Below are 17,230 nucleotides of genomic sequence, written 5' to 3' on the forward strand. Positions count from 1 at the left end.
CCTGCATTCAAAAAAGGCAAAAATTGTGTTTAAAAGTATGTTATATGTTTCCATGTTGTATGTCTCGTTTCTGATTTGAGAGTCTAAAAAAAAAATCAGATATTTGTGGGAAATAAGACTGGTCACTGGGCAAATAATCTTTCCCTTCTAGTCCCGAACAAAGCCCTGGACCCTTTGGCCTAGTACATTGGGGGCTGTAACATGTCGACTAACAGAGAGGGAGTAGGATCATAATTTCCACATACTTCCTCACATTTCAGTTTAATCATACCAGAAACAGCACCAATAATAGGGATACCTTAGGTGTTTTCTAGATATTTTTAACATAAGAGCCCGGTAGAAGAGTTTATCTTACATGCTCACTAGAATATGTTCGAGCCCGTCCAGGTTTTTAGGGACCAGGATGAGAGCCGATGATGAAGCATGATTCCATTAGGGTGTGTGAAGGTCTTCTAAACAACACTGAGCAATGACCGGACTAGGACAGGGCTCCGCTTTATAAATAATTTTAACCCACCACTGAGATGGGTCAATACATGTAGGACACTTAAGGTATGAGTATTAAAAAACAAATCATTATAAAATACAAAGTTTGATGTGTCCTGTAATTTTATGGACTCATGGGGGTTTTTAACGTTTCCTCTGAGATTTGGTGACAGGACTACTAGATTTTATCAGCCTTTAATTCTGCTAAGATTAACATAAATCTAGAAGAGTGAAACATCTGTAAGGTTTCCCGGTCTCCAAAAGATAATGGTTTACTTTTGGAACTGAGGAAATGTATCCATTTATGTCCCTCAAAAATATTATGTTTCTCACAAGGTCACAAAGAAAATCTTATGGATATGGAATATAGATAGAAGCTTGCAAGAGGAGGTAGCCCATTTCTTGCAAAGGTTCTCAGTGAAGGTAACTGCAACCAGAAAAACAGCCTTCCATGTCCCTAGCTCCTAAAGAATGGATCACTGCTAGCAAGGGCAGGACTTCCCAATCCAGGCGGGATCAAGTACATAATGCCGTCAAACTGAAGTTTTACATCAGATCAGTGTTTTGTGATGAATGTCAATGCCAAATAATTATTACCATGATTGACCTGGTTGGACACAAATTAAACGTCACTCAAAGAGCATTTTAAAGAATTGATTTCCTTGGCTGAAGCTTAGTGGCAGAACACAACTCACTTTTTCTTACAGGAAGCCTTTGTGAAGCACTGCCTAGCAGCTTGGAAAATATCCAGATTCTCCAAGTAAAAACATCATGTGGTCAAAGGCTGACTCCCCAGTAACAAAAATGGGCTCTGTTCAGCAAGTAAAGTCAAGGATGGAGGAGAATTTGCCCCTGAAAAACAAGACCAATTTGGTCCATAAGCTGGCTACAAGATCATAAAGCCTTTGCCACTATTTTGTGGTGCAGAGGAGGGGGGTTAGGGGGACAGAGGTAAGGGACTGACCCTTCCAATCCTGGAGGCTTGAAACAGTACTGCCCTGCAGGTTGACCCAAAGCCTTGCTATGGTATTGTCTAGCTGAATAAGTATGATTTTGCCAACAAGGGAATGGACAATCTTGCTCAGTGCAAGAATAAAAGTCTTTAGCTCCTGATATCATTATAATTGCATTTATATAGCGCTTACTACCCCCAACGAAGCGTCAAAGCCCTTTTTGGAGAGTAGCATGCTACTCTGGAACCCAAAGAAGATTAATGGTGAATTAGTACAGGGAGATATGAAATAAATTTGAGCGGTGGACATGTGAGTTTGTTATTTGGATTTAAAAAGGATAGTGGAGGGACAGAAGAGGGAAGGGTTTGTATTTATAAAGCACTTGCTACCCCTGATGGGGTATTGAAGCGCTTTTAGAGGGTAGCAAACTACTCCGGAACCCAAACAGAATCTATGGGGAATCAGTATAGGGAAATATTAAATTAATTTGAGAGGTGGACATGTGAGTCTGTCAGTTGGATTGAAAATTATATTGGAGGGATAAAAGAGGGAAGGGACTAGAAAGTGTTTTTGGAGATGATAGCAGTAGGAGGAGGTTTGGGATGAGTAAAGGGGAGATAGAGGGGGACGAGTCTGAGGGAATGGTTTAGAAAGGCATGTTTGGGAGATCTGAATAGTAAAGGAGTTTTGAGATGATGAAAGGAGGGGTAGAGGAGGGAAGAGTCTAGAAAGGGTTATTCTGGGGATCATAGTAGCAGAGTGGGGTTTGGGGTGAGTCAGCGAGGTATCGGGTGAGATAAGATGCAGACAGGGGAAAGCAAAAAGGTATGAACTGGAGCTATTCATGGCGACACATACACAGAAACGCCCAATATATTGTAAAAACAGAAATTACCGAAAAGGACCTTGGATTAACAGCACCTCTCACACCTGCCAATCACTCTCACACCAAAAGTGGACACATAAATAAGCCCGCAGGTGGAACATGTCCTGAGGGAGTGGAAGTTACGATGCACAGAAAACAGACTATATTTCTGCTATCTGTCACCCAAGAGACCAGAAATGCTTTAATAAGATAGATTACACATTGACTCCATCGACGGGCTGGTATACACCGCCCCATTCACAAAATTCAGGCATCCTCAAACCACACGCCCCACGCCTTTGCACTACAGTACTAGTAAAAGTAACAGTACATTTGTGAACTCAGGCAGAAAAGGAGGTATTTTGTGTGCAGCAAACACTGCCCGCACACCATTAGAGCACAGCTAACTTAAACCGGTCGTGTAAAACCGAAACTCACGTGTGAACCCACCCCAAGAGAGCACTGGCAGGACTCTCCACATCCGAGTTGCTGGCAGAGCTAAAGGGTCCACCAGTATCACTTCCGTACCCCAGGTAGGACAGGCCTGCGCGGGCACTGAGGCCACACTTCTGCCCCACAGGATCTGGTACTCCTGTGAACAAAAGCACCCATGCGTGTCAGTCTGCCCCCCCCACCCACCCCTCACCTGGGAGGGTCTTGTGCACCGTGCTGCCCATGGCCTGTTTCCCCTGCTGCTGCTCCTGCAGACGTTTGCCCCATGGAGATCATAAATTTGGGGAAGCTAGGGTGACACCTAACTTGTAGTCCAAGGAATATGTGGTTTACAGAACTGAGGATTCACTGGAAGAAACAGGGCCCCTTCTAACAGATTTAACACTAGGGATCAGCATACAAGATTGTCTCAAACATTATCTGAAATGGAAATCCAAGCTGACAGGAGAAGCTTGTGTTTTCAGTCAACAGAAACTACATCAGTTTATATATTTATTTAGAAGAGATTATAAGGTGCACTATGCAAGTCCTTACCTCGGCTAGATCAACACAGCTCAGAAAACGTATTTCACGTAACAGCACCCTTATTGCTAACTCCTTCACACTGCCTTGGCTAGCGACAAACTGGGTGTCAAGCCAATTTACCTAGACTCTTTAGTAACCCACACTAATGGCTGTAACTGTATCTTTAGCCCATCATAATCTATGCAACTAGTACATGTTCACATTCATGTCACTTTTCAGATTACAACTTGGCTATATTTTTCCTGTGTGAAATAGAGCAGGTAATCAAATCACAGTCATTTATTTAACTTGGGAAAACTAAATAAAACAATGATCAACAGGCAAAAGAACATACTTTTTAATGTAGGCAGGGTTGTGAGTTATCAGATAAGTCACAGTTCTGAAATACACTACGCTATGTTCATGGAAAGTACCTTTGGGAAAAAGAAGTGTTAACTAAGGGAGAAAATATAGAAATTGTACCAGACAAAGTTAAGTGCAGGACGATTATAGAGTAGGGACAAGCTAGAACTACAGCAATGTCAAGTGTGGATTCTATCAGATTGAACATGCAAATGTTGTGGTTTCTCACCCATGGGACCAAACACACAGAAAAAAAACGTAGCCCAAATAATTTCAAGGAAAAAAAAAGACATATCGGAGGAATATAGATAGCATACCACAATGAAATCTTACTAACCTTAGTAAAAGCTTCCCATCTACGTTCCTTCTGATTATCTTCCCACGTCTCGCATCGTCCCCTTCACCAAGGACATATCATAAAGCAAGTCATTCAAGTTATCAGAACCAGAACCCCTTTAAACCTGGTCCTACAGCTAGCTACTTCTCTGAATCCATGCACTGTGTGGTGGCAGGCAGCATTATCCCAGAAAAATAAACATGGCAGAAGAGGTGCTATTTACCCAAGACAGCTTCAAGAAAAAAGTAGTTCAGATGGAAAAATATACAACACAAGTATGTGGAAATTATTTTGGCTTAATATCTAGAACTGTTACTTTCAGAATTTACAAAAATATACTAAAAACATACAGAACAGTTGCCTAACCTCCAACATTCTGTTGTACCTAAATAAAAAAAAGAAAATGCAATAACACGTTCTTTCTTACTTTCTTTCAAAGTTTCCAGGTTGTGGTTTGAAGAATGAAAGACCATAGGAGGTTTCTTTTGTACCATAGGAGAACTGGAAAGTTAGCTTCTCTGCACGTCCAAAAAGATTCGGAAGTTTAAGCCCGAGTACCTTAAAAAGACAAACCAATACACATTAATTATCAACATAAATCGTGCACAATTTCTAAATCAGTATTCATGAAAGCTGGGTATCAAACAAGAACAATTTTCAGGACCCTGCCAAGACAGCAACATAATCTTGGCTAGGAGCCCAGAGGAGGAAAAGTGCAGTGCTAACTATGGAGTGTATTTGCCAGCACCACTTGATCATAGAACTCTCACCTACCTCATACTGTTCAGCAGTCCAAGTGAAGAAGAAGAAATCTATAAGCTACTGATCTCAATGACCCATTGGAGTTGCTCCTTTTGATAACAAAACAGTAAGCAAACAGTAACAGACAGTACTGGAGGGATAGTTTGGACTCAAGAACATTATTATATTGTGACACATTTGGGGTAATTACTGGTAGAAGAACACACATGACTATTTGCAAGCGTTTAACCCATCACCTTGTGTGTTTTATGTAATGCCCTAAATAGCCAGCACAGATGTGGGTATCTTCCTTGCTATGCCATAGGACCCAAGCTATAGATCTGGGATGAGGCATAACAAGACAGTGACAGGTTTGGGGTTGCTTGTGTTTCCTTCTGCGGGAGATCTTGCCTGGCAGTTCAGGGTGGGCTATTTCCATGAGGAGTAGGGTCAGTATAAATTAAGCCTCTTTGTTCAGCATCACAACGGGAGAAAAAGCTGGGTTCAAATGTTAACCAGAGCGATTGCTAGTGGTTTAGAATATTTTCAAGCATTCCTCCCATCACCTTTTGAGTGTTAGAAGAACACAGGGACATGTTTATTCTCACAAGAACCTACTTGGAAGCACAAGGATTATGGACAAAATAATTCTGATTGGGACTTCTTTCTGGTACAAGAAGGTCCATGATGGAGGATACCTTGCAGTGGAACACCCAAAATATATCTGAGGGTTCAGATGTGCTCTAAAAATGCATCATGGGGGCGTGTCCTAGATGGCGCCAGTGTGAGACCTATCCCTTGGAGCACCGTCGCACAAGCATTGCAAGGAGGTGGCTGCCGGGCTCCCCAGGGCCTCACAGTGACTGACATCTTGCCAAGAGGTGCCACACTTTGTTTAGGACAGGGCCTGACCCTGCTCCTCCCAGAGACCCTGCACTAGAGCCGATGAGGAGAGCTGGCAGGACAGCCGGTCGGCTAAGATGGCGGCTCCTAAGGAATTGTGAACTGAGACCCTGCTGCGAGCTGCGTTTGTTTGGCTCCCGGTGTATGCTTGCTTACCCGGCCCTGCAGAGAGTGCCGTTTCAAGAGGGAACCGGGTAAGACCTGATCGCTGATACCCAGGCGGTGGGGCCCTTGAGCTGCTCGTCGGATCCGTGCCAGCGCTGGATTGGGGCCAGAGTCTGGGCAATGTGCCAGGTGGTGTGAGGTGGTTGTGCTCCAACCTGAGCCCGGCGTCTGCCACTGCTCGGTGTGACTAAGGGCGGGCCGCTGGGCGGCCCCTGCCGCCTTCCATCGCTCTCCCTTTTAGATGACAGCAGGCCAGAGCGGATCACGCCACCCAGCACTTCAAGACTGCACAGACTTTTGAGGGCAGGCTTGTGAGGCCGGAGATGTGTGGCAGATGTGGCACGACCCAATGCAGCACCCTGACGGCCTAAGCCACTACGCCTTTGCGGTCCCACGGAGCAGGGGTGCTACTGCTGTGGCCTGCGCCCTACTCCCTAAAGGTAAAACCTGATTTTCTCCGCCTGACACTCCACGAGAGCCAAGAGCAGATATAGAGTCCTGGCCAATTCAAGGTCATGGTAAGCTGTGCTGGCTCACCAGAAGACGCACTACAGCATGCAGGGGCCTCTCCCTGCGCATACCTCACCCTGCTGGAGGAAGTAATTGCCCACAGTCCCAACAGGCGCCTGCGCCTTCACAGTAACACATCCTGAGGAGATCATCAGATCCTGCCAGCTGCTACATTCCAGCTCATACCCTCCCGAAGCAGATGACACAAGGTGGACTGCTCCAATGGGTGGAGCCCCCACATACTGAGGTGTTCACCTTGGGCCCCTTGGCTCCAAAGCTGGGCCCTGTCACTCAAAACTTCTGTGGAGGGATGCGACCCACCAGAGGATTTGACAAACCACACTGATCTAGCAGACCTGCTATGGATTTAGCAGAGCCCTTCTCTCGGCAGCAGCCGGAGTGGAGTCACGACACAGACCAAAAAGGATGCCACTCTTAAAGATATGTTCATCAAAGAAACATGACCAGGGCAGGGAAGCGCTCTCATCCACACCCTCACTTGCAGATGCGACTGCATCGGGCTCGCAAAGTAAAGACGCACCGGTCACAAGGGCGTTCCTGTAGACCCTCTTCAGGGCCCTCAGGGACGACATTGTGGCACTCAAAAAAGACATAGTGGTGGATGTGAAGGATCTCAGACGGAACTTAATCGAACTTGGTCAATGTGTCGACACCTTGGAACAAACCACCGACTCCCGCGAGGAAGAATTGGATGGCCACCACCGGGAACTTATTGAACTGCGGGAGAAGAACGTGGCGCTCTACTATGTTGCAAATAGATCCAGGAGCTCAAACATCTGCATACGAGGAGTCCCATTGCAGGCTGAATCTGGAAAACTGGAGGACTTGGTTCCTCGCCGGTTTCATCTTGTGGCCCCAGAACTTGTAGATCAGACGATTATACTTGACCGTACACAGAGCGGAACAGCCCGCTCGCTCTCCATGACAACCATAAGATATCCTCACCGGTCTGCTCTACTACAAACAGACGAAAGACATTATGTTTGCTGTACGGGACAGCATTGCCATTGACTTTGAAGACAGTAAGGTTTGGCTCTACAAAGACCTTTCCCCAATAATGCTCCAACGTCGTTTATCTCTTCGACATCTGAACGTCTTTCTCCATGACCAAGGGATCAAGTCAAGTGGGGGCACCACTTTCGGACTCAATTTGTCTGGGACAAGGAAACTAGGAGTATCTGGACCTTCGATGAGATCTGTTGCCCACTGGATACGGCAGCACTCCTCGGCGGAGCCCTCTTATCAATTGCCCTTGCAATGCCCTACATCCCCTCCCGCAGGGATGCATCAATCCCCCCCGCCCCCAATCAAATAATCCAGTTCCTAAACCTACTGAGAAATAAAGCCAAAAAGAAAGAACAGCATTGCTATGCCAGCGCACTGTGATTGTGCATCAGATCCCAAAGGTTAACATTGACGTTCTGGGACTTTATCAGACACATATGGGCCGAAGAGAAGGCAGTCAGTGGCCCCTACTGTTTGATGCCTGCAGTGGCTTGGGGTCGGGCGCGGACTCCTCTGTTGTGGTAGCCTTCTAGTGGCAGATCCCCCATGATACAACGAATTGGAGGTCTGCCACGGTTTGTCCCAAGTGACATGGACCCTCAGGTTATGGTATACCATGCTCCCAGGTAGGGAACTCATTTGTTTACTGTTCTTCCCCCCCCACCCCTGACATCCTATTCAATACACATACATCCTGAGCACCACCATGCAGACAAAGCACTGGGGGATACATGTTTGCTGACGGGCCCCCACTTGATTTTTATGGCTCCCTGGTACATGGCGACCTATGATTAGTATACTTAGCTTGAACGTTTGGGATTTCAATCCCTCAGCGAAACGCCTGGCAGTTCTATCCTTCCTTAGGGATGCTAAGTGCGACCTTTGCCTTATCCAAGAAACTCACCTCCTTAAGGCTTACTGGAGAAGTCTTCATTCCCAATAGTTTGACTGTTAATACTTTTCTTCGGGGCAGGGAAAGAGTACGGGGTGGCGATTCTTCTAGCTACACATTTCCCAGGGAGGGTGACACAACCCCATACAGGACTACCTGGGAAGCTTCTCTCACTGCACATCGACCTCAAAGGTCACACGTTTACGCTGGCTAACCTCTATGCTCCAAATGATCACCAAGAAGCCTTTATTAAGAATGCCATAACCCGTGTTCTTGCCAACCCAGACACAGATATCATTGTGGGAAGGGACTTTAATGTCGTGCTTGACGGCCAACTGGATAGATCCACTCGGAGGGTGGGACAAACCAGTGATCTTACCTCATCATGCAGAGAGTGGTTAGCAGAAATTGTATTAGTGGATGTGTGGAGATACCGGCATCTGACTGCGAAGGACTTCACCTTCTTTTCTGCTGCCCATCAGACCTATGCCAGAATCAACCTTTTCCTAACGTCCCCACACACCACTACCGCTATTTCGGTGGTAGGCACAGGGGTGGACACCCTCTCTGACCATTCTCCCTGCACCCTTAGGTGCGTCTTTCTTAGCTCCACCTGCCCTCTCGCCTGTGGCGCCTCAACCGCAAACGTCTTACCTACAAAAAGACAGTCACTGACATTACGGCCGCTATCAACTCCTTTTTAGCTACCAATGACACCCCAGACACACCTATAGCCTTACTCTGGGACACGCTGAAGGCAGTGATACCAGGCCAGTTCATTGCACTAGTTGCTCGCCTCAATAAAGATAGACACGATACCTGTGCTCAGTTGGAGGCCAGATTAGGGACCTAGAGGAATCACACAAACAGTCCAGTTACTTTGCACTGCAGCACCAACTTATGGGAGCCCGCAAATAAACTTGAGGCTCTAGATATGGATAGGGCGGAATACACCTTGCTGCACACAAACTGACATACTATTCAGATGGGAACAGGGTGTGAAGGTTACTGTGCAGCAAAGGGTCGAGATACTTAGGAGCCCTAAAGGTAGCACGACCCATCAAGACACAATAATTGGTAAGGAGTTTGAACGCTTTTACGTCGCCCTATATATGGTGGAGGAGCTGGACTCAGGGAATCTGGTGCAGGTTCCCTTGGCCTGCATCCCTCAGGGAGATGCATCATACTTAGATGGAGACATCTTCCCTACCGAAGTCCTCATGGCCATGCAGCACCTAGGGTCAAGTAAAGCTCCTGGCCATGAGGGCTAAACTGCAGCAGACTTCTAGAAAACCTTTGGGCCATTACTATATCCAATACTGGCGTGCTTTTATACCTCCTTCAGTACTACAGGTACCTTGACAGATATAATTCAACTAGTAACCATAACTGTACTTCTCAGGCCCAGCAAGGACCCTGTGCAGTGCTCCTCCTACTGCCCAATTTCCTTACTCAATGTAGACGCCTAGCTCTTTACTGCGGTTTTGTCACACCGACTAGCCCCCTACTTGCAAGGACTAGTGGACCCTGTACAGACCAGATTTCTACCTAAAAGGGGCTGCAGTGACAGCACAAAACGTATTTGTCACATCTTGGATAAAGCGCAGCACTCCCATATTACAGCCCTTCTTTCTATTGATGCGTAGAAGGCCTTTGATCGGGTCCAATGGCCATATCTCCACCTGCTGTTGGAGAGGTCTGGCCTTGGCCCACAGTTCCGTCGGTCGATCCAATGTAGTTACACCTTTCCTAGAGCGATGGCGAGAGGCCATGGGATCCTGTCACAACCCTTTAGCATCTCAAGAGGTACCCGCCAAGGCTGCCCATTATTCCCATTACTCTTAGCCCTGTATATGGAACCCTTTGCTGAAAGAATACGTGGCAACCAGGACATCACGGGCATACCTATGGGTGACAGGGAACATAAGGTAGAGTTATACACTGATGACGTTTTACTGGCCCTGTCAAATCTGCACGTCTGTCTCCCAGCTGTGATGCGAGAATTGGCTACTTTCGGGTTGGTCTCTGGCTTTAAAACAAATTTACTGAAGTCCTCAGCACTAAGCCTCACAATACCGAGGGCCGAACGAGCACCACTTGAAAGTTGATTTCCATTTGTCTGGGCCTCACATGGAATAGGGTACCTGGGCTTACAACTTTATCCCACACCTGGGAGTACTGCTGAACGCAATTACGCTGCACTAATGGCAACTGCTCGCTCTGACCTGCACAAGTGGAAGGGACATGACCTCTCCTGGCTAGGGTGCCTAGTCACCATTAAAATCACACCATTAATGAAGATCCTTTACATTATGCAGACGTTGACACTCTAACCCCCATCATATGTACTCGAAAACATACAATGCGTCCTGGAAGACGTCATTTTGGAAGGAAAGAAGGCTTGTATGGCGAAGAAGCAGGCCTATTTGCCTCAGTCAGAGGGTTGGCTGGGAGTTCCGCACATACTGTGCTATTATCAGGCAGCACAGCTGCGCTACATGGTGGAATGGTGTAGACCAAAAAACATTGGCCGAAAAACATTGGTGTTTCATAGACCAGGCGGTGGCCAGCATCCATATTTATAAGGTGCCATGGCTTCCGAAACAACACCGGCCAGTAGGGGTCTAGGTGTCACCAGTACTCCGAACTACGATGGGAGTTTAAAACCGGGTGCAAATCCAACAGAAGCTGTCTACCCCATCTCCCCACAGACGCCTAGATTCTCTCCCTCTCCCCCCCCCCCCCCCTATTACCCCCCCCAAGTTGAGCAGCTCCGCATTTACACACTAGCAGGAAGGCAACTGCAAGAGGGTGGGGATTTCTTTGACGTGGATGGCCTCATGGACTTTACTCAACTCCAATTTGCGTATGGTCTTCCGTCCACTGCATACTGCTATCCAACACTGGGTTTTCCGCATTTAGGTTAGCCCCCATGCCGCTAGGCTTCTTACTCTCTTTGAGCAATGGCTACTCACCCACTCATCTGACAAACGCCCACTCTCTGATACCTACGCATTTCTTAAAACATACCAAGAGACCTTTAAATCGACTACACAACAACGTTGGGAGGAGCAGTGTGAGTGCACATTTACCTCTAAAGAGTGGAGTGTTATCCTCCACCGTGCCTCTGCGCGCAGCACCTCCAGCAAAGAAATGTTTCTTAAAATTGCACTTTATTGGTACTATACACCAGCCAGGGTTGCCCAGTGTAAGAGGGGAAGCAACATTGCCAGCTGGCATCTCTGCGGTCAACTGGTACTCTTACGCACCTCCTTTGGCATTGCCCTAAAATAAAACATTTCTGAACAGAGGTCCTGGTGGCAGTAAACAAAATATATGATACTGATCTCTCTAGATTTCCGATGTATATCCTACTGGGCTTTCCGAACCCCTTGAGATACCCCCTAAAATCCACAAATGCATCGTCATCACATTTGTGCTTGAAGCCGCCAAGCAACTCCTGCTCTCTCGATAGGGTTCAGACAAAATCCTGAGACTTGATTGGTTGCACAAACTGCGGGAACTAATGGGTGCGGGAACTAATGGGTGTGGGAACGAATGGGTATGGAAACGCTGACAGCGGTCGTGACTAGTACGTTACTGTAGTTTGATAAGACATGTGGGTCTTGCATACAATACCTTTCAGATAAATTCAGAAAATTTACCTGCTCAACTTATTTGCGTATCCTTCACCTGACGCACCCGATCACGCAACTGGCTGACCTCCCATGTGACTGGATGCCCCTCGCCTCCTCCTTCCCTTCCATCTCATTTGATGAGTGTTTCTATGCTCTCCGCTGAATGTCACCCCCCTACCCTACCTCTATGGACCTGCCCCCTCCCCCCTTTTTTTCCCAGACTCCTTCCCTCTGAAATTTCCCTTGATTGTTCTGCCTGTTCTAGTTCATTTATTATTCCCCACCGGCCAGTGGTTGTAGGTAGGAAGATTGCTGTACTATCTGTTTAAACTCAATAAAAAGATTTAAACCATAAAAGTGCATCATTTGCCATGGACTAAATATGCTTTCTGGTCCTTCTGAAATGTTTTTAACAACCTACTGTGTGAAAATGTGTGTAACGCTAGTCCCCTTTTGAATTATGTATATGAAATTCAATGTTTTTTCTAAAAAATAATGTAAATATTGCATTTGATGCAGACTCAATGACAAGAATGCAGTTAAGATCATAACACTCTAATCTCAGAACAGAAATCAACGGAATTAGAGATCTTGTATATGTTTAATTAACTGAGGCAACATCATTTAATTTATACTGCTTTTTGAGGACTGACAATGTGGAATGTCAACAAACCCTGACCTCATCGCTATTTTGGACAGGGGAAACTGAATGGATCACTGGATTCCAGAAATAAATCACTAAATTGTCATAGTGTTCCCCAAATGTAAAAATACTGCAGTACGGAGCTCACATAAACCACTAGCTATTCGGTTGAAGATTCATTTACAATTCCATGATATTAACAGAGTTGAGAAAAACCAATGATCATTTTAGTTTCAGGAAATGATAAAAAATTATGTTAGACGATTTTCAGTTGTGCGTGCCCAATTTGCTTTCTTAAATTACATTTTCCTGATAATTTATTTTTCGATGTGGCCCCAACGCTTCCTTAAACTGCTCATGACAACATTTGGGTAGATAAAAGCACAGTGTAACTTACATAATATGATACAAGACCAGCCAAAAGATAAGCTACCCATTTCGTTTCAAGCTTCAATTTATTTTCAACCAAAATTTCTTTTTCCTCAATGTGATTACCGACTCGCTGCACAAATTCCAAATTAATGTTTGCCCAGGACAAAGATGCATATGGTATATATAGGTCCTCTTTTGAAGAGGGGGAGGTTACAAAATAAAATAAACTGTAAGTGATCACTAAAACTTTAAACCCACAAAGAGAATTCCCCTTCGTTCACCTCCAGGGTGTGAAGGGATGTTAGTTGACAGGATCCTGTCCTCAAATACCATCTCACGAACATGCAAGTTCCAGTGCCTGTATTGCTTTGTAAGCAATAAGGCGGCTTTACACTTGACACTGAATTCACCTGTACTCTAGACAGATCACGGATAAAGGCACTGTCCAAAATATGTGATAAAGAAACACATTTCTAACACAAGCATGGAAGGGAGCTTTATTAGGACTATTCTGGCCAAAGCTTGTTGTACATGACTTCGTTCAATGAACATTAATTTGCAAGAGCTCAACATTTACATAACCTGGCTGTGCATTTCATGAACTAGACAAACTGAAATAAATAATAGATTAAAACAAGTACATTTCCTAAAAGCCCATACCATGCTTCCTTCATTATTGCCAACCATAGTGTTGTAGCTTCCAGTTATCCTTCGCAGTTCAGAAACTTCAAAAGTAACATCCAAGCCATTTGGAAGAGCATCATTTCCTTTAAAAATAAAAAAATGGCAAGTAATTATTTAAAACCATCTCAGTGCATATGAAGCCTTGACACTCCACTAAAAGTAACAGTCCTAATTCGGGGATTGAAAATGTTCTCAATCTGTGGTGATCAATACACAGACCAAATGTTCAGCAAGAATCAGTTTATTCCTGCACTCCAAAGTGAGGACACTGGCCTTGGACTTCTTTGCCAAGTTCCCCATAACAGCAGCAAATGTTATAGGCACAATTGCTAAGTCCTGCAAAAGCAACAGCATATTTTAATCTCTTATGGAACAAATGCGGATGCTCGAGTTCAAGCCTTCAAGTTTTCCCCATTTTCTTTGAGTAGAACCACTAACCCAAAAGTGGTTTCATGACCTATGGCATCACGTATTGTACAGTCTACAAAAAAGATCTCTGCACTGCATGTGCTGAAATGTATATATACCTGGGCTGGGATGCTGCAACAGTGAAGGAATACTGAAAGGTACAAGGGATGCAGGTAACTGTAAACACCTGCAAACAGCAGAGGAACACTATTTAGACGGTGCAATAATAGCACCCATTACGCTGTGCCCCTCATCCTTATGTATCCTATAGCACATCAGTTTCAGGTAGCCCAGTATAAGTATCCTTGTGTGTTGTGCATAAGTAAAGGAAACTCTCTTGTGTATGGAGGGATTCAGGCTCAACTGGGCAGCACAGCCTAACTCACATATAACAAAGATTCTCCTGCATGACTAATTTGCATAGTCTCATGCTTTTTAGTAGGTATAGTTTGAAAATTGTATTGGTATTCTAATCTACAGCTAAGAAAGAAGTATTGATTTCAAGGTAGGTACTGACTAATGATTCGATGAAAGAAAATAAGACACAAGACTGAACCGATATAAACATAAGAAAAATGTCCCACCTTTGGTCACAAAACTTGCCTCAGCTTCCTCCCTTATTGGGTAAGCCAACACTGAAGTAATTTTCTCTTGCCCAACAGCCCCACATAGGCAGCACAGAGGGCTGCTAATCATATTGAAAATGTTCTGCCAGGTAATTTAAGGACTGATAATGAGGCACAGAATATGTATTGAAAGCCAACTAAAATTATGGTTACATAGTTACATGTACGCTCCTTTAGTCACAAGGTCAGAGTAGACAGTTGATGCATAAAACAGGGGTGAGGAATTAAGTGTTACTATTTTCGATTTCGATTTTCAACCCCCTTGGCTGCCTTAATGTGGCAGTAGGTGACTGCATGCCTGCGAAAACTATTTCATTTAAAAAACAGGAACACGAAAAAGAATTTAGTTAGTAAGGCAGCTATATATTTTAAAGGAAATTTTATTTTCTAATGGATTTTTTAATATTCTGGATATTGTTAGACCTGTCAGCCTGTAGGGTGGTCTTCCCTAAAATGTTTTGCCATCCTCGCCTTATTTTTGCAGATCTCGTTTTTGCTGGCCTTAGGACTCTGTGCACTTTACCACTGCTACCCAGTATTAAAGTGCATGTGGTCACGCCTTAGAACATGGTAACATCGGCTTATCCCCTATCCCCAATAGGCATATTTAAATTACTTTTAAGTCACTATTACAGTGGTACTACATGTACTCCGTGACTATAAATTAAATGCTACTTGTGGGCCTGCAGCACTGATTGTGTCACCCATTTCCGTAGCCCTTTAAACAGGTCTCAAGTCTGTCATTGCAGCCTGTGTGTGCAGTTTTAAACTGTCATTTCGATATCGCAAAATAAACTTATGGAAAGGCCCAAACCCTCACTTTTAATACATACAAGTCGCCCCTAGGGTAGGCCCTGGACAGCCCACAGTGCAATATATTTAAAAAGTAGGAGATGTACTTTTAAGTTGTATATGTGCTGGTAGTGAAAACACTTACTTATATTCATTTTTTCACTACAAGGGCTACCTCTCTCATAGAATAACATTGGAGTTAACGTATTACATTTCATAAGCTGTAATTTCCAAATAGCAGCAGGTAACCAGTTCATGGTGGCGTCTTTGGAAATGTGATGAAAAATCCTTATTTAAGGTGAAGTCAGATTTTAAATCACAATTTTGAAAATGCCTCTTTTAGAAAGTGGTCAGTTTCCTGCCTTAGCATTATAGTGCCTGCAACCTGTCTCTGGGTCACATGACTGGGTGTAGTAGATAATTGGGGTCTGTGTATTACTCTTAGACAGCCAGATCCTTAGACCCGATGAGTCACTACAACTACACAAACAACCTTGATGCCGGACTTCGCATCGCAAACCCTTGCTGACGAGATCCTTGACGACGATGCAGAACCTCACATTGTAGCCTCACCGCACCTCAGAACTGAAGCAGCTCAGACGCAGATCCTCATTATGCTGAACAAACCAGGATTTAAAGTACTTTGCTCAGCAGGCCTAACTGGGACCCTGTAGACAGCCGCACTCCATCGCAGTCGGTCTGAACTTGTCCCTGTCCGGCGAGACGACATATCCACAGTTCTCTCGCTCTCTCGTGCCCTCTCTCTCTCTCGCGCACGCTCTCTCTCCCTCCCTCCCTCTCTGTCTGTCTCTCTGTGTCTCTCTCCCTCCCCCTCCCTCTCCCTCTGCCTCCTCCCTCCTCCCTCCCTCTCCCTCTGCCTCCTCCCTCCTCCCTCCTCCCTCCATCTCCCTCCCTACCTCTCCCTCCTCTCCCTCCCTCTCCCTCCCTCCCCCTCACTCACTCCCTCCAAACCTCTCTCCCTCCCCCTCCCACTCACTCCCTCCCTCTCCCTCTCCCCTCCCACTCACTCCCTCCTTCCCCCTCCCACTCACTCCCTCTCCCCTCCCACACTCCCTCTCTCTCCTCCCACCCCTCCCCCTCCCTCCCTCTCCCCCTGCCTGCCTGCCTCCCTCCCCCTCCCTCTCCCTCTCTCTCCCTCCCCCCTCCCTCTCTTCCCCCTTCCTTCCCCCTCTCTCCCCCTCCCTCCCTCCCCTTCCCTCTCTCCCCTTCCCTCTCCCACTCACTCCCTCTCTCCCTGCCCCCTCCTCCTCCCTCTCTCTCTCTCCCTCTCTGTTTCCCTCCCCCCTCCCTCTCCCTCCCCACTCCCCCTCCCCCTCTCTCTCCCTCCCTCTCTCTCCCTCCCTCTCCCCCCTCTCTCCATCCCTCCCTCCCCATCTCTCCCTCCCACCCCCTCCCTCTCCCCCTCCCTCTCCCTCCCCTCTCTATCTCCTTCCCCCTCACTCCCTCCCCCTTCTCTCCTTCTCCCTCCCTCTCTCTCTCTCCTTCCCCCCTCGCTCCCTCCCCCTCCTTCTCTCCTTTCCCCATCACACCCTCCCCCTACCTGCCTCCCTCCCCCTCCCTCTCACTCCCTCCCCCTCTCACTCCCTCCCTCCCACTCCCCCCTCCCTCCCTCCCTCCCTCTCCCCTCTCCCTCCCACTCACTTCCTCCCCCTCCCTCTCACTCCCTCCCTCTCTCCCCTCTCACTCCCCCTCACTTCCTCCCTCTCACTCCCTCCCTCTCTCCTCTCCCTCCCACTCACTTCCTCCCCTCCCTCTCTCCCCCTCCCACTCTCCCTCTCTTCCTCCCACTCTCTCTCTCTCTCCCTCCCCCTCCCTCTCTCTCCCTCTCTCCCCTCTCCCTCCCTCTCT

General features: G+C 46.3%; 1 protein-coding gene across 1 annotated transcript in view; it reads right to left on the bottom strand.

Moving 5' to 3' along the window:
- SAMM50 (SAMM50 sorting and assembly machinery component) overlaps positions 1-17,230 on the bottom strand; it is a 252,099-nt gene that overhangs the window by 172,891 nt on the left and 61,978 nt on the right. Inside the window, exons 5-6 of the mRNA XM_085652463.1 lie at positions 13,512-13,618; positions 4,389-4,519 (exon numbers count right to left, since the gene is read on the bottom strand). Coding sequence (XP_085508589.1) covers positions 4,389-4,519; positions 13,512-13,618 — 238 coding nt within the window. The remainder of the gene's footprint in view (positions 1-4,388; positions 4,520-13,511; positions 13,619-17,230) is intronic.

The sequence above is a fragment of the Triturus cristatus genome, chromosome 4_1 (genome assembly GCF_964204655.1).
Source record: "Triturus cristatus chromosome 4_1, aTriCri1.1, whole genome shotgun sequence".
NCBI classification, from domain to species: domain Eukaryota; kingdom Metazoa; phylum Chordata; class Amphibia; order Caudata; family Salamandridae; genus Triturus; species Triturus cristatus.